Source organism: Ailuropoda melanoleuca, chromosome 10 (assembly GCF_002007445.2).
Source record: "Ailuropoda melanoleuca isolate Jingjing chromosome 10, ASM200744v2, whole genome shotgun sequence".
In the NCBI taxonomy this organism is placed as follows: Eukaryota; Metazoa; Chordata; class Mammalia; order Carnivora; family Ursidae; genus Ailuropoda; species Ailuropoda melanoleuca.
Window position 1 is genome coordinate 75,116,251 of NC_048227.1, and position 24,862 is coordinate 75,141,112.

The window sequence follows — 24,862 nt, forward strand, 5'->3', positions numbered from 1 at the left end:
GCCAGCACTAAACTTCAGGAGATATGTACATGCATCTGTCAGCTGAGGGTGTAGGGAGAACTTAACCAAAGGCATCCACTTCCCTGCATGTCCCAGGTCCCCTGTATTGGTACAGACCACAGTTGATCAAGGCAGAGAGGCCATCATGGCCCCAATGTGTACTCTGGGGCACTTACGGAAGCTGCCATGGGTGTTAGTTTGTTAACTAACAAGGGTGATAGGTGTTATGTCATTTGAGTGGAGTGAAAATAAGCTTATGATTGTAATTAAGGAAAAGTATTTCTTCAGCTTTCCATAACTTCCATAGATGGTGGCTACTGAAGGAAGGAGGAGGCAAGGCCCCAATTAGTGAGAAAATGTTTATTTTATGGTATTATAATTACTACCTGTGTTCACTAACCACAATTTGGCCAACAAATATATAAAATGGTGTAGATGTATTTTGTTTACAAATAAAGACAGTTAAAAATGTTTGCATAATTCTGCACTGGAAGAGGAGTAGAATTAAAGAGCATTCTTCCTAGAATTTGTTTTTTTCTGCTCTTCTTCTTCTTCTTCTTTTTAATGGGCTCTACACCCAGCCTGGAGCCCATGGGGCCTGAACTCACGACCCTGACATCAAGACCCTGAGATCAAGACCTGAGCTGAGATCAAGAGTCGGATGCTTAACCAGCTGAACCGCCCAGGCGCCCCTCTCTGCTCTTCTTACACATATTCTACTTTGTCAATAAAATCCACTTAAATCACCTGCAGGTCATATTTGCAAGAGGGAAAAGTCTGTGGAAAAATTATGGCCAAGATAGTACCATGCTACCGCTCTTGCACCCGGACTAGTATAGCAGACAAGAGAAAGAACTACACTTAGGTGAACTACAAAACACACACATAAACAGGTGGGGTGGGGATTGGGCACAGATAAATTATATTTAATAACTCTACACCTCTGAAGGAAGGCAATGTCAATGCAGAATGTCTATATGTACTTTGATTTGTGTAAATACAACATGAAGTTACTAAGACCATCATCATGGCCGTCTTCATATTGTGGGGAATGTCACTTCACATTTCCACATCAACAACTTTTAATGGAGACAGAATGCTGACTTTCATTCCCCTGCTTGTGATTTATTTGAAAGCTGTTTCAGCTATTTTTTTTTTCTTTTTTGCGTATAAGAAAGTCCTTTAAAATATAACTCTCAAAATGGAAGAGAGAGGAAAAATGAAATGTGGGCGGGGCAAGATTATCCTAAATAAGCACTACAGACTTTAAAATATAATAAATGTACATTTAAAAATAGCTCTGTATTAGCAAAAATGTCCCCAAACCAGGGTTTTCTGCTGAGCTAACTTCATAATATTGATTTTTGTAAATGCTAGGATAAAAAATGAAAACAAAATCTCATACAAAATATTCTACCCACGCATTAAAAAATGTATGCAATAAATTAAATATAAATTCTACCTTAGGGTTCTGGTGGGAAATCATTTTAGCTTTGCTATCATGATTTATGGATGTCCCTAGAATTCTTTTCATGAAATTATATTCTTTTATTAGATGGTTGATAATTTATTCTTTTTCTATGTATATAGGGCAGCAATAATTTAGTAAGACTGACTTAATTAGATCATCATAACCCATCGATCTTTACAACAATAGATTATGATTTAGATATTCTGTCCCCCTCTCAGGAACATTGAGTCATATCAAGTATTCTATGTAGAAACTGGAGCTCATGTGAGCAGATCTGAAGACTGAGTTACTTGAAAATACTTTATACAAAGTATATAAAACAGAGGAGAAGAAAAAAAATCGTCACAGTAGAAAGAATTACTTTGTGACCATGCTATGAAATAGTAACATGCAACTCAATATCATTACAGCTAGTAAAAAAGTTCTTCAAATCATACCTTAAAATAAAACTAGAATAAGAAACAATATTGAAATTATATACTACATATTTAATTTCATCTTATGTTTATAAAACTGTTTCTATATGAAATAGCACATGAAGTTGATGAATTTAGGACATAATTTAAGATTCCATAGCAATTCACTTCCTATTAATCTAGTTGTATGTGCACCCAAAATACATTTTAAAATTTAATGAAATATGAAAAAGTTATATGAGCCTGACTGCATTCTTTGGTTTATGGGAAAGAAAGGCAAGCTAAAAGCCATACCAAAATACACCACCAAAATGAATTATATTATTAGAGAGTGATTGGCAGAAAAAGCACAAGTGTAACCAAGTCTTTAGACTAATTAAGATATCAAGTTTTTAAAATTTTAAGGGTAGGCAATAAAGTGTGTGAATACATTATTACTAAAACCATGGGTTACAAATGTCTAGTGTAATACAGACATTTTAGTATTTATCCTACTTTATGAAATGAGATAGAGATTTTTCAAAGCTTTCAAATCTGCTTAGACATTCCATTCTATCATCCATCCATGAAACAACTTTGCTAATTATTTTTTCTTATATAATCATGTGTTGGGGTGTGTTTTGTATGTGTGGGGGGGTTATGAGTGTGTGTTTATGTATTAGAGCAACTTTTGTTATCTGAAATATTATTAAGGCTTAGATTAGGTGCAAATTCAAACATGATAGTTGAGGTAATCATGTTCGGTTACCTTAAACATGACAAAATACATTTATCATAAATAAGTCTTAGGTTTATTCTTTGAAAATTTTCGGAATATGAGAATAACTCCATGCATAATTTTAGGACAATATTGTTTTCTTCAAAATCTGAGCTAAATGAGGTTGAAAAGCTCTCACTTCCCTTTATGACGGCGAAAATAATAGAGCAAATCTGGGTCATTTCTACTTTTCAGAGTGAGAAGGCTTGAAGTGATACGGAGAAACTTCTAGAAACTGTGGTATACTGACCTATCTTAAGGCACTCTCATACTTGATAGTCATCAAAATATACATCTGGGGCTAAAGTTCAGAACTTGAGGGAAGTTGGAAACAGTTGGGTATGAAATACATCCTGTTTTCTGAAATCCAAACAAAAATATGGCCCTACTGACAGGCTATTCATGGAGAAATTTAGAAGCAGATGGAACCTGAGAGATCATCTTATTTAAACTTTTCATATAGGGATGAGAAATGGAAATCTAGAGAAGTCAACAGATTGGGTAAGTTGACAGAGTTATTAGTGCCAGGACTGAAAACTCAGGATTCCTGACTCCCAGTTCAGCTTTGCCTCCATTCACTAAATAAGCCATGTTTTTTCCCTATATGCTTCCATTCATAATGGTAAATTTTGAAAATGAAATGTCTTACACTGAAATAATACATTATTGTTATTATCAGAATATCATCTTTTGTACATTTTTTGGGATATAGGGCACATTTCTGTTGAATCAAGAAATGTACTCTTTCACATTAATGACAAACTATAGTGCTACGGCAGGTGTGGGCAAATTATAATATTAATATAAATGTTTGTTCCTATTACTTAATAATTTGGAAGTGACACACATAGATATCAGACATTATGCAGTTAAACTCCTTGGATGGTAATAAAATGGATAAAAGATGACAGCTTGCTGATACCTGATAAGGGCCTTTATTTAGACTTAAACATATGAACTTCAACCTTCTTTTATATTTAAACTTACACGAAACCATCTAAAAATGAGTGGAACAGGCAAATGGTGCTGTTTTCAAATGTTAAGGAAAATGAAAGCTGCTAATTAATATTGGTTTGTAAAATGTAAAAAACTAAACGTTAACCAAGTGCATTTCACCAATAGGTAAATGATGTAATGCCATGAATAGTGAAAATTATTTTTGCACATTTAAGAGGAAAAACTTTATTTAAACTTTGGTGTAGTTGTGACTTCTCTAACATATAAAAACAGAAAACAGGAAAGGGACATTTCATCTAGTATTTGATGCTATGCTGAGGAATATTAAGGTCTTTTGCTTAAGGCAAACTCTTTCCAAAGTTAATCTCGTTAAGAGTATTTAGCAGATTGCAGAACCCGATTCAATTTTGGTGACTCTAGAGAAAAGTGGAAGCAATGACATAATCCTGTTATATAATCCCCCTTTTTAAAATAACGAAGTATGAACATACCGTCTTCATCCGTCTGAATAATCGTCTCTTCACTCTCCTTCCTGCCTTCTGGATTGGTTAGGATCATCTTGAGGCTGACGTTTGTATAGGGTGGCAGATGGCTCACAACATGCTGAGGGGCTTTGGGGTCCATGTCCAAACAGTCTGCCTTGCTCTCGTTGTGACCGCGGAAGTAATGGTAGCAGATAGTGACATTAAAAGTGTGGCAACGAGTAATGTTATAACCCAAGGATTCCCAGTCCACAGCAATGCGTCTTGCCTGTATCTCGGCAATCTTTAACGTCTTTGGGGTCCGCATAGGTTCTGAAACATAAATCAAAGATGCAGATGGCTGTCAACTTTACAATGAATAATCTTGGTAAAATCGAGCACTGAGCATGACACAGCATGTGTAAACCTAGGGAAATGTGGAAGTCATCTTTTATTCTCCTTTTCTTTATGTACTCATGATCTTAATTCCTGAAGGTTTCTGTCAGGGGCTATGATTTCCCAATGGGAAAAGAAATGGAAAATGTTAACAATCCACAGTACTCAGGAACATGGCGGAAAGACAAAACCCTGAAAATGTGGCCATAATGCCTTTATAGTTGTTGTTGTTACTGCCCAATTTTCCATCTCTCTTTTTCTCTTGTCATTACTGAGCAAGTGAATTAACTAATATATCATAATGGATAAGAGTCAACATGTTCTGCTCTATGATTTGTCATGTCACCAGCTATGGTGTATACTAATTAGTCTAATTGTAATACTAAACTACCATTTACCAAAAAGTGACGCAGATATTAATTAACATTTATTACTTCAGTAATGATGTTGTTCATCAAAGCAGAAAAGGATCTGAGAAAAACTGCAGGAACACATGTGGATAGTCACAGTGTCATCGATCCTTCTTGATCTCTTTCCATCTTTTTCTAGGAAACACTCAGGTCTGACAGTCCATTCACTGTCACCCAAACCAAACTGGGAGGTGAATTTCCATTCAACTGGAAAATGCTGGCAGAACTAAACACTCTGAAGACTGGAGTCCATCCATCACCGCTTCCCAAGTGTATTCTTTCCTCATGCAAGACTAACTTTAACCGTCTAACTTAATCAAAATAATTACTCTATGAAAGTCATGGCCATGGCAAAGTCTACACAGTAAGCAAACCAAAACACAGCTAAGCTTTCACACGTTGACTGGACAAAGAGATTAAAATCAAGGCCAAGGTCAGAGCCATGTTGGTACCTCCCTTAACTCACAAAAAATAGTCAATGGTCTTGCTAAATGGGAGTCAGCAGACAAAAAAGAAGAAAATAAATAATACAAAAAGCCCAATTTGAGTGTTTTATAAATTTTCACTTTTGAGATTAAAATCTCAGATCTGTAAAAATAATAAGCATGGTACACAGATGGCAAGCCCAAATTGGGATTCCAGTTCAATGTATTATGTGTGCCATCTGAAATACACTCTGGTGGCCATTTAAAACCTCAAAACTACAAAAATACATACATATACATGCAAATTAATCCGTGGTAGAATCCAATGCTTAGATTTTTTTAAATGCTGTGTGCCAGTCTTCTGATTACTCACAGTATCCAGTCTCCTTATTTTATCACTTTTGTTTTACGTGTTTTACATTAAGCATTGTAAGTAGGTTGGAAGAAAGACGTGGCTTTCTACTCATTAAAAAAACCCATAAAACTCTTTATTATGTCTAGCTCTAGGCTCACATGTCCCCACCAGGCACAGGAGTGAGGTGATGACACTTGGAGTTCAGTCTACAGCTCAGTGCAAACACATTTTTTGGCATCCCTGACCACCAAGATGACCGGACAGTTGTAGGTACCACCATCCCCAAATTCCCAGATAAACTGTGATTTCACTGATTAATGGTAGCAACCTGATAGAATTTAGAGGTCATATTCAGGTTAGGCCACACTTTGTGACAAAAGTATCTAGAATAAGAAAGTAAGATTTCTCCCTAAAATACTTGGAGTATATGAATGAAAATCTCCCATAAAATGATGAGCACAAACACCAACAAGTATTTATTCCTCTGTTTTTTTTTTTTTTAGATCTAGTATTTATATACTCGAGAAACCTCTTATTTTGAATCTGAAATTTCCCCCCTTTATAAATTTCTCTATTTCCAAGTGCTCACTCTCTTTCATTCATCTTTTCATTTTACCCTACTATTCAATTTGCACTTACCCTGCATTCTAATGCAATTTTAAAAGCATAACAAAAGCATAAAAAATTGAAGAAGACACAAATAAATGGAAAGATATTCTATGCTCATGAAATGGAAGAATCAATATTGTTAAAATATCTGTACTACCCAAAGCAATCTACAGATTCAGTGTGATACTATCAAAATTCCAATGGTGGGATTCCTGGGTGGCTCAGTTGGTTAAATGTCTGACTCTTGGGGCACCTGGGTGGTGCAGTCTTAAGCATCTGCCTTCAGCTCAGGGCGTGACCCCGGCGATCTGGAATCGAGCCCCACATCAGGCTTCTCCACTAGGAGCCTGCTTCTTCCTCTCCCACTCCCCCTGCTTGTGTTCCCTATCTCGCTGACTGTCTCTGTCAAATAAATAAATAAATAAATAAATAAAATCTTAAAAAAAAAAAATGTCTGACTCTTGGTTTCAGCTCAGGTCATGATCTCAAGGTCATGAGATCATTCCCTCATCTGCCTGAGATTTGTCTCTCCCCCTCCCTTTGCCCCTCCCCATCTCTCTCTCTCTCTCATGCTCTCTCTTTCTCTCTAAAATAAATAAATCTTATAAAAAATTTCAGTGGCATTTTTGAAAGAAATAGAACAAAACAATCCTGATATTTGTATGGAACAATTAAAGACCCTGAAAAGTCAAAGCAATCTTCAGAATGAAGAACAAGGCTACAGGCATCATGCTCCCTGATTTCAAATTACATTACAAAGCTACAGTAATTAGAAGAGTATTGTATTGACACCAAAACAGACACAGAGATCAGTGGAACAGAATAGAGAGAATTATTTATAGCAAAGGAGCCAAGAATATACAATGGGGAGAGAACAGTCTCTTTAATAAAAGGTGTTGGGAAAGCTGGACAGCCACACAAAAAGAATGAAACTAGACCACTATTTTGCACCATTTACAAAAATTAACTCAAAATAGATTAGACTTCAAAGTAAGACCTGAAACCATAAAACTCCTAGAAGAAAACACAGGCAGTAAACCCCTGACACAGATTTTTTGAATCTGACACAAAGAAGTGAAAGCAAGAAAAGCAAAAACAGATAAGTAGGACTGCATCATTCTAAACAAAACGCTTCTACACAGCAAAGGAAATCATCAATAAGATGAAAAGGCAACCTACTCAATGGGAGAAAATATTGACACCTCTGATAAGGGGCTAATAATCAAAATACATAAAGAACTCATACAACTCAATAGCAAAAAAAAAAAAATCTAATTAAAAAATGGGCAGGAGATCTGAATACACATTTGTCCAAAGATGACATAGAGATGGCCGATGGGTACATGAAAAGATGTTCAACATCATTAATCACTAGAGAAATGCAAAGGAAAAACACAATGAGATGTCAGCTCATACCAATCAGTATGACTACTATCAAAAAGAGAAAAAAATAGCAAGTGTTGGCAAATACGTGGAGAAAAGGGAGTCCTCGAGCACTGTTGTTGGGAATGTAAACTGATGCAATCACTATGGAAAACAGAATAGAGGTTCCTCAAAAAATTAAAAATAGAACTACCCTATGATTCAGCAATTCCACTTTTGGGTATTTATACAAATAAAATAAAACACTAACTTGGAAGACACATGCACCATCATATTTATTGCAGATTATTTATAAAGCCAAGATATGGAAACACTAACTTGGAAGACACATGCACCATCATATTTATTGCAGATTATTTATAAAGCCAAGATATGGAAACAACCAAAGTATGCATGTGTCTATACACATAAGCAGTGAAGTATTATTCAGCCATAACAATAATGAAATCTTGCCGTGTGTAGCAGCAGGAATGAACCTTGAGGGTATTATGCTAAGTGAAATGTCAGGCAGACAAAGACAAATATCATATGATTTCTCTTATATGGGGAATCTAAAAAAATTTAAAAAAAAAAGAAAAGAAAAATAATGAATGAAGTTCGGAGATACTGAGAATAAACTAATGGTTGCCAGAAGTGGGAGTATGGGGGTGGAAAAATGGGTAAAGGGGTATAATAAAAAATAAAAATTAAATTTAAAAAATTTAACTGTGTTAGAGATCTATGACATAGCTTCATTGAAGGGAGTGGGGAAAAATTAAGTCAATTAGAAAATGAATAGAGACAATGAGACAATAAACAAACAAACAAAAAAAACAAAACCAGCAGATATTCCTAGTAATGACCTAAAGTTTACAGATAACTTTACAGTGCAGTCATCATAGAAATACCATGGTTCTGAACAGCAAATGTAGAGCCTGTTCAAAGAAAAAGAAAACCTGTCACACCTGTCAGAATGGCTAAAATCAAAAACACAAGAAACAACACAGGTTGGGGTGAGGATATGGAGAAAAAGGAACCCTCTTGCACTGTTGGTGGAAATGCAAGCTGGTACAGCCACTGTGGGAAACAGTATGGAGGTTCCTCAAAACATTAAAAATAGAAATACCATATGATCCATTAATTCCACCACTGGGTATTTACCCAAAGGACACAAAAATACTAATTCAAAGTAATACATGCACCTTGATATTTACAGCAGCATTATCTACAACAGCCAAATTATGGAAACAGCCCACTGTCCATCAACGGTGGAATGGATAAAGAAGACGTGATATATATATGGAATATTATTCAGCATTAAAAAGATAATGAAATCTTGCCATTTGCAACAGAGGGATAGAGGTAGGGAGTATAATGCTAAGCAAAATAAGTCAGAGAAAGACAAATATCATATGATCTCACTCATACGTGGAATTTAAGAAACAAAACAAATGAGCAAAAGTAAAAATAAAAGAGAGAGAGACAAACCAGGAAACGGACTCTTAACCACAGAGAACAAACTGACGATTACCAGAAAGGAGGTGGGTAAGGGGATGGGGGAAATAGGGGATTGGAACTAAAGAGTACACTTAACATGATAAAAAAAGAAAAAGCTAGAAAAAATAATAAATTAAAAATAAAGTAGACACAGGAATGTGAAAAATGTGGAAATGAAAAGTAGTAGGGAAAAAGGAAGCTATATAACACTTCCTGGACTGAGAGCCTTAAGAAGCAAATCTTAAATCTTCTTTGCTATATTACTGACTATGTATTTCTACATTTTCTCCTAAGCTAACCATAAAATAATTAGAGAATTAATTTTCCTATTTATAAATTTAAGTAGAAATGTTCTTCTAACTAATCTTATTATATCCAATTTCTTTTTGCCTTCTGGCTTCCTCTATAAAACCCCTCTACAGAGCACTGAAAACAGGGAATGTATGAGCTATTTAATTCTGCTCTAGTTGAATAGCTATTGGAACTGCTTGAAGAAGTTCTGAATAGCCCTAGAGCTACGGCAAAGTACACACAAACTGGGCTTGGAAGAACAAGACCAGATGCAAACGTATTCATATGGAGTGACTCAATGTCAAAAGCAGAAGCAACTTGGAGGCAAGAGAAAGAAAAGCATAAATGAACTATTGGGACTTCATTAAGATAAAAGGCTTCTGCACAGTGAAGGAAATAATCAACAAAACTAAAAGGCAGTGTACGGAATGGTAGAAGATATTTGCAAATGACATCTCTGATAAAGGGTTAGTATCCAAAATCTATAAAGAACTTATCAAACTCAACACCCAAAAAACAAATAGTCCAGTTAAGAAATGCCGGAAGACATGAATAGACATTTTTCCAAAGGAGACATCCAGATGGCTAATAGACACATAAAAAGTTGTTCAACAGCACTCATCATCAGCGAAATACAAATCAAAACCACGATGAGAAACCACCTCACACCTGTCAGAATGACTAAAATTAACAAGTCAGGAAACAACAAACGTTGGTGAGAATGTGTAGAAAGGGGAACCCTCTTGCACTGTTGGTGGGAATGCAAACTGGTGCAGCCACTCTGGAAAATGGTATGGAGGTTCTTCAAAAAGTTAAAAATAGAACTACTCTATGATCCAGTAATTGCACTATTAGGTATTTACCCAAAGGATCCAAAAAATACTGATTTGAAGGGAAGCACACACCACAATGTCATTATCAACAATACCCAAATTATGGAAAGAGCCCAAATGCCCATTGACTGATGAATGGATAACGTTGTGGGGTGTGTGTGTGTGTGTGTGTGTGTGTGTGTGTGTGTGTGTGTGTATGATGGAATATTAGTCGGCCATCAAAAAGAATGAAATCTTGCCATTTGCAACAGGAGGGAGCTAAAGTGTATCATGCCAAGCAAAGGCAGTCAGTCAGAGAAAGACAAATACCATATGATTCCTTCATATGTGGAATTTAAGAAACAGAACAGATGAACATATAGGAAGGGGGAAAAGAGAGGGAAACAAACCATAAGATAATCTCAAAGATAGACAACAAACTGAAGGTTGATGGAGGGAGGGAGGTGGGGGGTGGTCTAGATGGGTGATGGGTATTAAGGAGGGCACTTGTTATGGTGAGCACTGGGTGTTGTATGTAAGTGATGAACCACTAAATTCCACTTCTGAAATCAAAATTACACTATGTATTAACTAACTAGAATTTAAATAAAAATTTGAAAAAAGAAAAGAAAAAGAAGCAACTCACTACCCTTTACTTTCTTAATCTCATATTCAATAAATAGATAAGTAGGTAGATAAATGCTACACAGCTTATACACTGTGGGAAAAAACAGTTCTACATCCTCAGTTCTTCTATTTTTATGAGTTGGCAAAGTTGTATCTATTATGTAGTATGTAAAAAAATACCTAGGTTTCAACTTTGAGTGAGAATTTTGTTTTGGTGTATTTAAATGGTGCTTACATTGACCCTCATATAAGTCATATATTAAAAATTTTCATTTGAAATTAGGGAAGGGTAGCCTTATAAATCCTACACATTTGTGTATAAACCACTACCATAATTTCAGTAACCAGTATTTTATTAATTGGTATAAAAAAAAAGAGTTGTGGAAGAAATAGTTTTCTAAGAGGCAAATATTCATTCTATAAGGTCAAGATAATGTTTTTAAATCTGTATTTTTCACAGTTGCTTAAATAAATGGTGCAAACTGTACTGTTATTACTAAAATAGTGATTTAAAACATAATTTTAATTTCACCTAGTGTAATATTCAGAAACACACACACAGCACAAAACTCAATTATTTTGAGCTCTATGGCATCTGCAATAACTCAGAGGACATCACTGTCCAATTACATTTTCTCTTAATTGGCACATGCCCTTTTTTCCCCAGTTTTTATTGAGGTGGGACCTTTTCAGCTACACATACACACACACACACACACACGTATTCATGCATGTACATTTATATACATATACTGCCCATACGACAGGCACTCTGCTATGCCACTCCTCTGAATTCTACTAGGTCTGATGTGGGGGGGGGGGACTACATACAGATGGATTTTTATATTAGAGTATAAGCAGCAGAGACTCTAGACTGTTCTAATACTATGACATTAATTCAGAGAAAATTCTATTAAAGAATTCAACAATAAAATTACCTAAAGTCCTTGCAATGATCCATTATTCTTGTGCCTCACCAATAACAGCATTGTATTTCTGAGATATGAATACATGAAATTTTTAATTTTCTAAATTGAAAATAAAGATAGTCACAGAATAACCTGAGGTAGAAGGGTATTTCTGAAAACTCACTATGTTATATACAAGCTGGGTATTGTTGTTTTGAGTGCTAAATAATTTAAAGAAATGACCCAGCATGGTGAATGGCACATCGGGGCATCACAGTAAATAACATCTATAACAAACAACCAAAATAACCATAATGGTGATAAAACAATGAAGATCACATTCATTAATGCCCTGTCAAGTGTTTTGAAATTTATTAAATGTTCTCTCTTTTTTTTTAAAGATTTTATTTATTTATTTGACAGACAGAGAGACAGCCAGCGAGAGAGGGGGAGTGGGAGAGGAAGAAGCAGGCTCCCAGCAGAGGAGCCCGATGTGGGGCTTAATCCCAGAACGCTGGGATCACGCCCTGAGCCGAAGGCAGATGCTTAACGACTGAGCCACCCAGGCGCCCCTATTAAATGTTCTTTCATCCCAATTTTTTACTTTCCATTTTCAAACCTTTATTGGGTATACCCATACATATGATTTTATAAAACAGTTCTCTTTCTCATTTCTACTTTTTCAGTAAAAGGAAATTCAGGAAAGAAACAAGAAATTGAAGAAAGCTGTGGGGCAATATTTTGGCAGAAACTTGGGAAGAAGTACAGCAAGGGACTAACTTTCATGCAGCAAAGTATCATATTAAAATATTTTGTATAAGTCATTCACCTGTTATTGCCTCATACATAAAGTGCACTATACCAGATACTGTGGAGGATGCTAAGTGAAAGAAACAATAATAGGTCTCAAGGAGCTTAATATGTATTTAGTAAAGATGGTAGCTAAGAAAAAAAATCAATAAAGTGGTATACAAATAGAATAAAATATAGGAATTCAAAAGCGAGAAAGAACTTCCACTTGTCCAATGGAGGAGACATTTGCATTAGATCTCAATGGATAAGGCATGAAGATCTACAGACATAGTCTGGGTAAATAATAGAAAAGGAGAGGGAAAAAAAATGTGAATCCCATTTAGTTGCTGAACAAGTTATCCAGTAGGAGATTATGTAGGAAAAATTGATTGGGAAAAGATGGGGAATATGTTGGATGGCATGGGAAGAGATTGCCCTTGATCTAAAAGGCTACAGAGAATCGCTGAGTGGGCAGAATATTGATATAATGAATTAATTACTTTAGAAAACTTAATTTGGAGGTTGTATCAAGGTTGTGTAACAAGGAGGTTGTGCAGGACTGGAGGTAGAGAAATCCGAAGACTGCAACGTGTTAGGGAGAATAAGGGGCTAAGAAGTAGTGTGACTTCAATAGGGATACAGGTAACTTTGGGTTGGAAATTGGTGAGCCACCCAGTTCAAAGTTAAGTTAGTGGAAAAAAAAAGAAAAAAAGAAGTCAAACTCTCTAGATCATTCTACTTTTTGAAATCTGTGTTCAGTATATACCCTAATCCACTCCTTCCCCTGAGCCATCGGTCAGGGGAGGTTCAGACTGAGTGAAATCTGTGACAAAAGGACTGAGGACACCAGCAGTGGAATTAAATTGTTTCTTTGTTTATTTATTTATTTAAGAGCAAGCACACAAGTGAGTGTTGGGAGGGGCAGAAGGAGAGAGAGAGAGAGAAAGAAGAGAGAGAGAATCTTAAGCAGGATCCACACCCAGCATGGAGCCCAACACAGGGCTCCATCTGACAATCCTAAAATCATGACCTGAGCTGAAGTCAAGAGTTGGATGCTTGGGGCTCCTGGGTGGCACAGCGGTTAGGCGTCTGCCTTCGGCTCAGGGCGTGATCCCGGCATTGTGGGATCGAGCCCCACATCAGGCTCCTCTGCTATGAGCCTGCTTCTTCCTCTCCCACTCCCCCTGCTTGTGTTCCTTCTCTCACTGGCTGTCTCTATCTCTGTCGAATGAATAAATAAAATCTTAAAAAAAAAAAAAAGAGTTGGATGCTTAACCAATGAGCCACCCAGGAGCCCCTGGTATTAAAATGGTTTAAGGCCATTTGTGATATACTTGGAAAATAGGGTTGGGGGCTTACATTAAGAAGCAGGTGAAGAAACTGGAACTATAAGCAAAATCTAATCCTTTCCCATTCTACTCTTTAGCAGGTGAATCTCAACTCCTTTTATTAACTGCCCTGTGGAGAGATGTGCAAGCAAATTGGTATAAAACCCTCTTCCATTCATTCATTTCCAATAAATCCTAGGAAAATACTACCTGCAAATTGAAAAAAAAAATGTGATGAGAAATGTCAGTATTACCTGGTTTTCTTTGTTTTCCCTGCCCAAAGTTGATCAGCCAATTTTACCAACTTTTCCCGTTCCCTTTTTCCCATATTGCTCTTCTACTCCCTAGTTGTTGCAGAGAAAGTGGTCACATAAAATCAAGACAAATAAGACATGGCGGAAAATTCACATATCAAATCTATAGCCAGGATTATACAATGAGCAGGTAAAAAAAGAAGTTCACGTATCATTGAACTCACTTAAATTCTAAACAGATCAAGCCGGGGATTTATGCCTGTAACAATTTTTGTGTCAGATATTTAACCCAACTTGATAGGATAAAATGAAGAATTACTTAATAATTCTCTGAAGGTTAAGAAAAATAAAGGCAACATGAACAGACAGAACATGTTGACTTCGAGTCACCTCTCAACAGCGAGATGATTTAATAAGTGGTTCTAGATAATAGATAAAAGGGAATTCAATTTTTTTTTTGGTACTTGCTAAACAATACGTGACATGACAGGTCAATATCCATGTCCTTTTGTAGTGATAATCTCTAGTTTTTCTGAAAGAGTTGTGAAAACAAAAGCTTTAGCAGCTACAAGAGAATCAAGAGCAAAGATCGTCTTTCTGAGAATCAGTTTTTAATGATAAAACTTATTATCCAGCTGTCAGTCAGAGGAAAACAGAAGATGTCCCAAAGCTCATGCCAAGGAAAAAAAAGATCTTGTCAAAGATGTACACAAGCCAAGAACAGTGAAGCATGACAGGGAGCTTCCGTGCTCCCGGCTGCCTTTTCATCAGAAATCTTCGAAGCTGACTGCAAAGCACAATTTTCATTCCATTTATCAAAACAAACATAAGGAAAGTGAATTTCCTGACTGCCAGGGAAAATATTTGTTAGTGTAAAGTAAAAAATAATTGAGAGGAAATTTCTGAACAAAGGTAAATTAAAAGAAAATAAAAAGGAAGAAAACACTTGCATACCTTGGGGGAGGAAAAACTTAAGGTCTTTGGAAGAGACTGTCTTTACTTTTCCCTACTGATGCTTTTTATTTTTATTCTTTTCCTTGTGCTAAGGATTGAGGATAATCAAGGTTTTACATGGCACATCTTTTCAATCTCATAGCATCATTAGTCTTGCCAAAAAGATTTCATCTCTGCTCCCATGGGTCAAATTGAGTTAATGATAAGTTGGCGAGATGACTTGATTAGTACGGTAACATGAGGGAGCCTCAGGTCCAGGAATAATCACAAACCAACTGTCAGCTCTCTGGCTTTCTGGCTGTGTTGGTAAAATGACAAGCTTGGACTCAGGGGATATAGAATGACAGGGTGTATGGCTCACTCAGCCCTCCCGCAGAGTCACAGAAATATTTACCCAGCACCATCAGAACAATCCTAAGCATATCATCAAATTAAACCAAAACATGTCATTTTCATCGCTTTCAAGAGTCTGACTGAAGTTTGTCAGATAATTCTACTAGCCTTAACATTCGCATCCCCTCTAAAATAATACTAAGGAAAGCATTTGATTTTTAGAGAACAAGAATACCAAGGTGACAAGGAAAAAAAGACAAAGACAATTGTTTTTCCAATAGATAAATCTTACTGAATGTCTTAACATGAATCCGCGTTCCAGAACAGGAGCAGCTGAAAATCTGGGGACTCTTTAATGTTTTTCTCTTAAATGTTTATGTGATAATATTAGACTATATTGGAAGAAACATGTGATTACTATCAATGAATCCACTTCAATTCATCTCTGATATTGCATATTCCACTTATGTGTTATAATCTAAATAAAATTAAAAAAAACCAGTCTCAATAGATACCTGCCTCTACTTGAATAAAGCACGAAACAGAAAAAAGACTGGAGGAGATAATGCTAAGTGAAATAAGTCAAGCAGAGAAAGACAATTATCATATGATTTCTCTCATCTATGGAACATAAGAACTAGGAAGATCGGTAGGGGAAGAAAGGGATAAAGAAAGGGGGGGTAATCAGAAGTGGGAATGAAGCATGAGAGACTGTGGACTCTGAGAAACAAACTGAGGGCTTCGGGGGAGGTGGGGGAATGGGATAGACTGGTGATGGGTAGTAAGGAGGGCACATATTGCATGGTGCACTGGGTGTTATACGCAACTAATGAATCATCGAACTTTACATCAGAAACCAGGGATGTACTGTACGGTGACTAACATAATATAATAAAAAAACATTAAAAAAAAAGAAAAAAAAAGAAAAGGCATTTCCTTAATTTATGAAGAAAAAAGAAAAATTGACTCCCACTTTAAAAACAAGCTTTATCTTTCATAAAAATATTTAGCAACAGCATTAATCAGACACAAGAGGTAGAGTGATATGTATATAACCCTAAAAAAACACATAATATGGAAACATAATATGTAGTGTAAAAAATAAGATGGCTTTCGAGGAGTTGTATGTAGTAAAGGCAAAACTCCAGAGGCGATTTTCAATGCCTTTTTTTAATCCCTAAAAATAAAATAAATGACTACACTTCTTAGGTTGTCCGAAAATATGAGGTAAATATTTTGTATGCCAAGCACACTTGTTGGCCCATGGTGTATGCTTGGAAATTTTATTTTCTTAAAGTCTTTTTTTTTTTTTTNTTTTTAAAGATTTTATTTATTTATTTGACAGAGATAGAGACAGCCAGCGAGAGAGGGAACACAAGCAGGGGGAGTGGGAGAGGAAGAAGCAGGCTCACAGTGGAGGAGCCTGATGTTGGGGCTCGATCCCACAACGCTGGGATCACGCCCTGAGCCGAAGGCAGACGCTTTAACCGCTGTGCCACCCAGGCGCCCCGGAAATTTTATTTTCTGAACAGTAAAGCAAATTGCTTTAATATATTTTTATATTTTAAGTTAAAAACCTAATGAAAATAGAACCTAAGAACTCAATTCTGTGTAGTAATTACAATGCTGGTTCCAATTCTTAACTTCTTGTGTCACGCTATTTGCCATGTGACTTTGATCACACTGAAGAAGTGTGGTCTATTTCTCCATCCTTTGACTTTGGGCCTGCCTTATGACTTGCTTTGGGCACAGAACAAGGTGAACGTGATGGCGTGCTGGTTCTCATCCTGTATCTCAAAAAGTCCTGTGAGCTCCTGCTTGTTCTTAACCTCCACCATCACTTTTAGAATGAGAGATACATGTAGGGCAGAGTCTAGTTGCCCTAGTTGTAGTCCAGAGGTCGGGCTAGATCAGCTATAGCCAGTTTACCGGCAGGTCGGTGAGACAGCCATCGGAGGCTCCCAGCCATCCATTCTGGAGTGTGAGTAGGACATGCTTACTCTATGCCTCTGATGAGACTCTGTGGTTAGCTGAGATTCCGCATTTTGCTATAATCTCTATTCCTTATCTTTCCACTTGGTAAATTACCTTACTATTTGTGTGAAGATTATGTCTGTGTCTCTCCATTGAATAGGACTTTACAAATTTTATTTCTCCACGATGGGTTGTGCCAAGCCACTACATGCTTATTTAGTATTCCTTCTCTGCGTGCTTGCCATATGCAGATATTATGGTATATGACATAGGCTTCAAAAACTACTTTAAATGTATTTGTTTCTGTCTTCATTTCCTGTATGCTCTTTGAGGATAGGTTCATTTGCTCACTATGCTCCCACAGATACAAATATATTGAATGTTGGACTAATAATTATGAGTAAGACATGTCACTACCTTATTCTAAGCTATAAAAACTGAGCCGGCCGGTTTCTGGTTCCCTACTTCATCATTGTGACATAACACTTATTAAAATTGCTTAGCTTTTCATATCAATATGACTTCGTAGGTACATATAAAAGTGAATTTTAATTTTATTTTTTTTTTAATGGATAGGCCTGACAGAAAAATCCATTTACACATATATTTTAATCCCAACATTTCTAATACTGCTTCAATGCAGAAACAGGATGTGTTTTCCTCAATTACATAACTCTCTTGTAAACATCTTACGTCTGTCCTTGAATGCGCCAGTCAATTCAAACTAGAAACATTATTATGAAGTATATTAGTTAATGAAATGAGGGCCCATTTTAAGTGAAGCTATCTTACGATATGAAAGCCTCCACCCCTCCTCTGAACAAGTACATTATAATGACATGCCAAGTACGTATGGACCATTTTGCTTCTTAAAAAGATTGTGATTTTACTACGTTAACTTAGGTCTTTCTTTCCTTCCTTCTGCACACATATTCAACAGACTAATTTGCTTTTGATCCCATTTCTGAAGAAGAGAAAACTTCTAAATTATACTATAAAAATCTAGAGTACACAAATTTCAAAAGTGATAATGGCTATTAACACACTTTAACACATCATTTGATTTTAAAATTCCAGTGTCTGGTAACACGCTTGCTTCAGGGGAATAGAAAGATAAGGACTGCAGGGGTGATGATTATTTGTCCATTTCCTTTTCTGAAGCCACCATTTATTCTACGCTTTCATGCATGATTAACAGCTTGCAGATCCTTCACTTGTAATCAATAGTTGTGAAGTTTTATATTAGGTTTAGAGATTAGACAGCCTTGATTATAAATTTTATCGATTTGAACAGCTTAGCTGTAGAAATCCCTGTACATTTTTCAGAGATTAAATTAAAAGGAGATATATGGCCTCCACACACTAGAAATGCCAGGGCGATTATAAGGTGTGACCTCTTTATACTCATTCCTCTAGATGAATAAAACCTATCTAGTGCACTAAAACATGAATCAGCATGTCAACAAGCATCAAGCTGGGAGAGTAAACACAGTGAAAATGTGACAAAAAGAATTACAAAACTGCAAGGAAACCTGCCTAACACTATAATTAATACAGGAGACTTGAAAGAATTAATTGCTTCAGCTCATTTGTAAATTAGGAAATTGACAGAGATAAGAAGAATGAATTCCTTAACTTCTACCTGAAAAATCTGAGCCTATATTAAAACCAAAGATTCACGATCTCTTAAGATAAAGGAACAGGGGCAATTTTTTTTTTTTTAATTACCAGAAAAATAAGTAAGGTCATTTTAAAGTTAGTGAATAATCTAATGACTATAAAATTCATAATCAGGTCAGCTTTATGAATATTTCCACCTTAAAAACTTTTAAAGCACCACTGTATATTTTACGTCCATTATTTTGAAGTCTGAGAATGTCCAAGAAAAAATTAATAAGCATCTTTTCAGTCAACAAATACAGAGGGGGGAGCTAATATTTTCCAACTTCAAAAACTTACTTTACTCTTTAAATGATCTATTATGGCTTTTCGATTATGTTCTATTATAGCCTTTGTTCCTTTGTGAAATGTCTTTTATTATACTAATTGATTTTGTTCCCGGATCTGCATTAAGTCCTATATATGATGACATATAAGGCAGAAATAGGTAATAGGTGATTCATCTTGGCATGAGTTCTGAAGCATTCATTTCCTTACCTTTGGAAAGTTATTCAACAATTAGGATTAGAGCATGGAGTGAGCCTTGAGCCAGTCTATAGGTTAGATAAATGTTCCAATGTGTTTTATATTGGCCTCGAAAGAAAATGAAATCCCCTTAAATAGCGTAAGTAAAAAAGTACCCTATTTATCATTAAATACTTTATGCAAAATATTTGATGAAGAGGTTTTCTATTAAAAGTTACTAATGTTTTCAAATGATTCCACAGGACAACATAACATGATGACAGCATATGGAAATGATGACCAAGGAGATTGCTTTCCTTTGTTTCTTCTACTAACTAGTATTAGTTTAGTAAGGCTACATTTTGAGGTATTATGTAGAAGCTGTAGAATTTTTAGATATTCACAGAAGAACAGAAGAAGAAAGTATGTAAAAGTACAAAAGCACTAAGGAATTATTTTATGTTTGTTCTTAGTAGTCTTAAAAGTTTCGGTTCCTCTACAAAAATCTTGACAATATCATTGCTCCTCTGTTCTTCATATAGCCCCTAATAGTGACCCAACCTATTTACTACATCATTTCATAAGATCTATGGCATTTCTCTGTCCCTCTCTTTAATCCAGGGCCTAATCCTCTCTCACCTAAACTACTGGAAATTCTTGCTACCACCAACACTTTCCAGTGCATTCTTCACCCAGAGCTTCCAAAGTGCAGTTTTCATTACACAACTTGTTTATTCAAAATATTGTGGAAGGTTTCCCAGGTTAAACAAGTAAGTTAAACAAAACAACACTCTTCCTCCTAGAACTCAAGGACCCAAGGATCTCCTAATGCAACTTTATCTCATATACTTCTCCCAATGCCCTGTACTCCAGCCAGTCTACTCATCTGATACCGAAGCTAATGTGAACTGCTCAACGTATGTACTATTGTTCATTTCATTCCATCTACTTAGAATATCTTCCTCCTGTAGATCTCCCCATGGAAGCACTTGAATGCCCTGTTAAAAATAGACTATTTTCCCAGTGAAAGTCGGCCCCAGGATGCCTTACAAGGGAATAAGTGATCTTTAATTCTCAAAGGCTTTTATCCGTACTTCTATAAGGCATTTAATGCAAAATATCTCCCATTCATCTTGTATGTCTGTGTGTTCAGTTCTCCCATATTAACATGTAAGCCTGAAATCAGAAACTATGTCCTATAAGCAGATAAACAGAACATGTAAAACGGGCCTTGAGGAAATAGTGCTAAATAAGTAAATATTAAAATAATGAATCAGGAAATATGTTTGAAATATATAGCCAATCTTCAAAACACAGAATAAACTACAACATCAGTTTTTACTAGAACAATTAACTTTAACAAATATTTAGCTAGTAAATACAAATAAGCCAGACTAGTTCTATAGGATATAAAAATAAGTAAGACATGACCCCTTTCCTTGCAAAACTCACAGTGTGGTGAAAGAACAGGCCCACTCACAGGTAAATTGCACTTTAATGTGGTCAAGATTAAAGCACTATTGGACCAAAGAGGTCAATGAAGTTTTATTGATGAGAGCAACAGTAAGCTGTTTCACCACAGTAATAACAAGCTCTTTTCTGAAGGATGACGAGGTGTTTTCAGTGTGGATGGGATGAATATCAAGAACTTCCAGAAAAAATAAGGTTGCAGGGAATCCTCACTGCATTTTGGACAGCAAAGGGAAATTTCCATTCCTAGTATCACTGTACTTCTCTGTCACTATATTCATTCTTGCCAGGAGGAGCAAAGCATGTATTGGGAAGGTAAACACTTCCGAGTAAACTCCCCAAAGTGTTGGTAAACACTTCCAGGTAAACTCCCAGGGCACAGGAGCAAGTGAAACCCTGGGGTACAAGCATACACTCTTCCCTAATCAGGGCTGCCCTACAGTAACATATATCTTCATTATAATACATTTACATTGCGGTTTTGATCCCCACCTTGTGGGGGATGGCTGCCATGACAGTTCCAACCAGAACCATATTGGGCCAAAAATTCCCTCTACCCATTGGTAGGAGAAGTCCCTTAGATGTTTGGAGGCAACCTCTGTCACAGACTACCCTAGCAAAAAGAAAAAACAAGACAGCCCTGACCCCAGACACAGTTGCCACCTCTAGGACTGCCTGCTTCCCACCTTGAGAGTGCATTTTCGCTCGGACCACTATGAGTCGCTTCCTTGCTCAAGAGCTTGGCTCTGAATCCTTTCTTGGTCCAACTCAGGAACTGAGGCCAGGGAACAGGACTCGCTGCTAACAACCCTACCCCCAACCTCAGGTCTTCCAGCCTCAGACCCACTATTCACAGTCTAATCTACTCTTCAGACTCCACTCAAACAAGCCAGGCACATTGTTGCCTCTGGCAGGGCCTTTGCACTTCCTCTTCTCTCTGTCTAAATGTTCTTCTCCTAGATAGCCACTGTGTCACTGACAGCTTTACTCAAATGTCACCTTCGTGAACTTTTCCTTAACCATCTTTTTAAAAGTCTAAGATCCACTGATGCTTCATTTTTCTCCCTAGCACTTACTGCCATCTAATATCATTAATATTTTACTTTTTAAATCTTTATTATTTCCTATCTCCCCATACTAAAACGTTCAGTATAAAATCACTATTCAATAAATACTTGCATGGATGAACAAATGAATGAATGAATGAATATATAAATTAAATGGATCTTAATGCAGTCAGTAAGTTCCTGGAACATAATAAATGAGCTATAAATTTTTGCTGATTGAAGGTTACTTTAATGACAGAAAAGCCACCATTAAAATTCTATGTCTGTATTTAGTTATAAAATGAAATTTAAACTACTGATCATATGTATCCTCTGGAAATAGCATTAACATATTCAATGCTTAAGAAGCAAAGTAACAATTTCAATTTGAATAAAAAAATGTCAAATTACTGGGAGAAATCAAGTAACAGGAGGGGAAAAGGTTATTGCAGAAACTTTGAAAAACCGAAGGTGGAAAATCTTTGACAGAAGAAGTGTACATTGAATGTTGAAAATTTGAAATGTACTTTAAAAATTTTATCTATCAAGAATATCAAGCTAGTATAATGATATTCATTTTGAACTGCCTTTTATTGTTTTCTAATCTTTCAAGTATTTTTTCTCATTTTCCCAACTAGAGAGCAAGTTTCTCCAGGGCAAGGAACATATTTACTACCTTACTTGTTTCTTATTCAGTGCTAAGCATAGAGTAAGAAAATGATGAGTATATTAACTTTAAACAATTTTACCCTAAAAGAGTTGTTATGAAATCTAAGGACTTTGAACATTAAATATCAAAATAATCCTCATCAAGACAGAGGGAAAAAAATATCCTTGAAGTCAATGGATGTTATTTTCAAAGCACTGGAAAAATAAACTTTTGGTATCTTAGATGATTTGGTATTCCAACTTAAAATTTAGATGTTCTGTATGAGCTTAACTTATAAACAATTCATTGTGCTTTAGGTTACACTATAGAACAGGTGGTGTCATTAAAAGCATATTAAACATCTTTTTCATTCGCATGGAGACCTAAAGAATTAGTTCTTTAATTAGAACCTGCTTCAGTACTGTTTACATGGCTTTACTGTCAATCATGCTCTGTGATTCCTGTGGTCAAGAACCTTGGGGCACTGCTTTTATTTCTAGTAGCCTGTTTCATTGGCTTAGAACAAGTTTCACAAGAATATTGCCTAGGCTCTGTGCTTCCACACATGGTATGGTACCTAAGTTATTGGATGTAGCCACAATAGGAGAGTCGAGACTTCTATCTGTGAGACCATGTATGTGCATGAAATAAGTTAAAGGGAATGAGCTGTGGAATTGGACTTCCAGTTACTTTTTTTTTTTTTAAGATTTTATTCATTTATTTGACAGGGAGAGGGAGAGCACTAACAAACAGGGGGAGTGGCTGGCAGAGGAAAAGGGAGAAGCAGGCTCCCCGGCTAAGCAGGGAGCCCGATGTGGGGCTTGATCCCGAGACCCTGGGATCATGACCTGACTGGAAGGCAGACACTTAACTGGCTGAGCCACCCGGGTGCCCTGATTTCCAGTTACTTAAGTGCAAATTACTTAACATCCACATGCATCATTCCTAGATCCGTACAAAGGGGAAAAAATAGTATCTACCACAAAGAACTGTAGTAAGGATTAAATAAGATTCTACACGTGAAGTGCTTAGAAAAATACTTGGCACATTGTATGAATGAAATGTGGCTATTAATTTTTATTATAATTCTGTATTAGCAGCCTAATAACAATATCATTTACAAGAATAAAATCCTGAAGATGGGGTTGCCTGGGTGGTGCGGTCAGTTAAGCATCTGACTCCTGGTTTTGGCTCAGGTCATGATCTCAGGGTCCTGAGATCAAGCCCCGAGTCTGGGTCCATGCTCAGCGTGGAGTCTGCTTGAGTTTCTCTCCCCCTCTCCTTGTGCCTCCCCCGACCCTGTCCTCTCTCTCTCTCTCTCAATAAATAAGTAAATAAAAATCTATCAATCAATCAATCTTTTCTTAAAAATCCTGAAGATTTTTGGGAAGAGGTTGTTTTTTGGTTTTCCCCCAAACTGGATTACCTGTCACCTGTGGCTATTTAACACATCTTCTACCCCCCACCCCATATAGAAAATAAAAGCATTCATTTATAATTTTCAAGATGAAAAGTTAAAAATTTTTTGGAAAAAAAAAAGTATGTTTCTGAATTACTTTGCCCGTTCTCAGGTCCTTGAAGAAATGTGTGTAAGGTACTAGGGAAAACATCTAACTCAAAGTAAAAACAGCCCCCAAATCTAACAGAAATCTAACAAATAGAAAACTTTAAAAAGAATAGATAATGCTGCTAACATAAAGCTTTTCTGCTAAACTGAATCCCTTGAGCCCACCCAGTCATTTTCATATGTGAGTGCAAACTCTTTTTCTCTGCAAGTGAAGTCTTCAATATATCATTAAACAGTAGTACTGAAAATTTCAAGAATTCTGGTTTTGAATGTACAGCTAAGGGGAAAGCTGCTTAAAAAGGGTTTTGTTGTTTATTTATCTTCTACATGAATGGTTGCTCAAGGACATTTCCAGCAACCAAATGTCATGATCAAACTGTAGCTATTTATAATATTCTAATGTACTCTAATGCTTTCTTGGAACGTTTTAGTATGACTTTTAAATGTAAAAAGAGTATTTGGTAAGTACAAACCATTTGAGCACCTAATAAAAGGAACCTTACTATGAATTCTTCAAAACTGTGTTTAATTTAAAGAAATTTCCAAGTAGTTAATTTTTTTTTCTTCTGAAATTATAATGATTTTTCTTGAATTGGACTGTATATCCACTCATCTAC

The 24,862-nt window shown here is 36.2% G+C and overlaps 1 protein-coding gene across 10 annotated transcripts in view; it reads right to left on the bottom strand.

The window, feature by feature from the left end:
* The window catches only part of PTPRK (protein tyrosine phosphatase receptor type K), a 553,021-nt gene that overhangs the window by 124,075 nt on the left and 404,084 nt on the right, over positions 1-24,862 (bottom strand). For all 10 annotated transcript variants that reach the window (XM_034669108.1, XM_034669107.1, XM_034669109.1 and 7 more), the window contains one exon: positions 4,093-4,395. In XM_034669108.1, the coding sequence (XP_034524999.1) occupies positions 4,093-4,395 (303 nt within the window). The remainder of the gene's footprint in view (positions 1-4,092; positions 4,396-24,862) is intronic.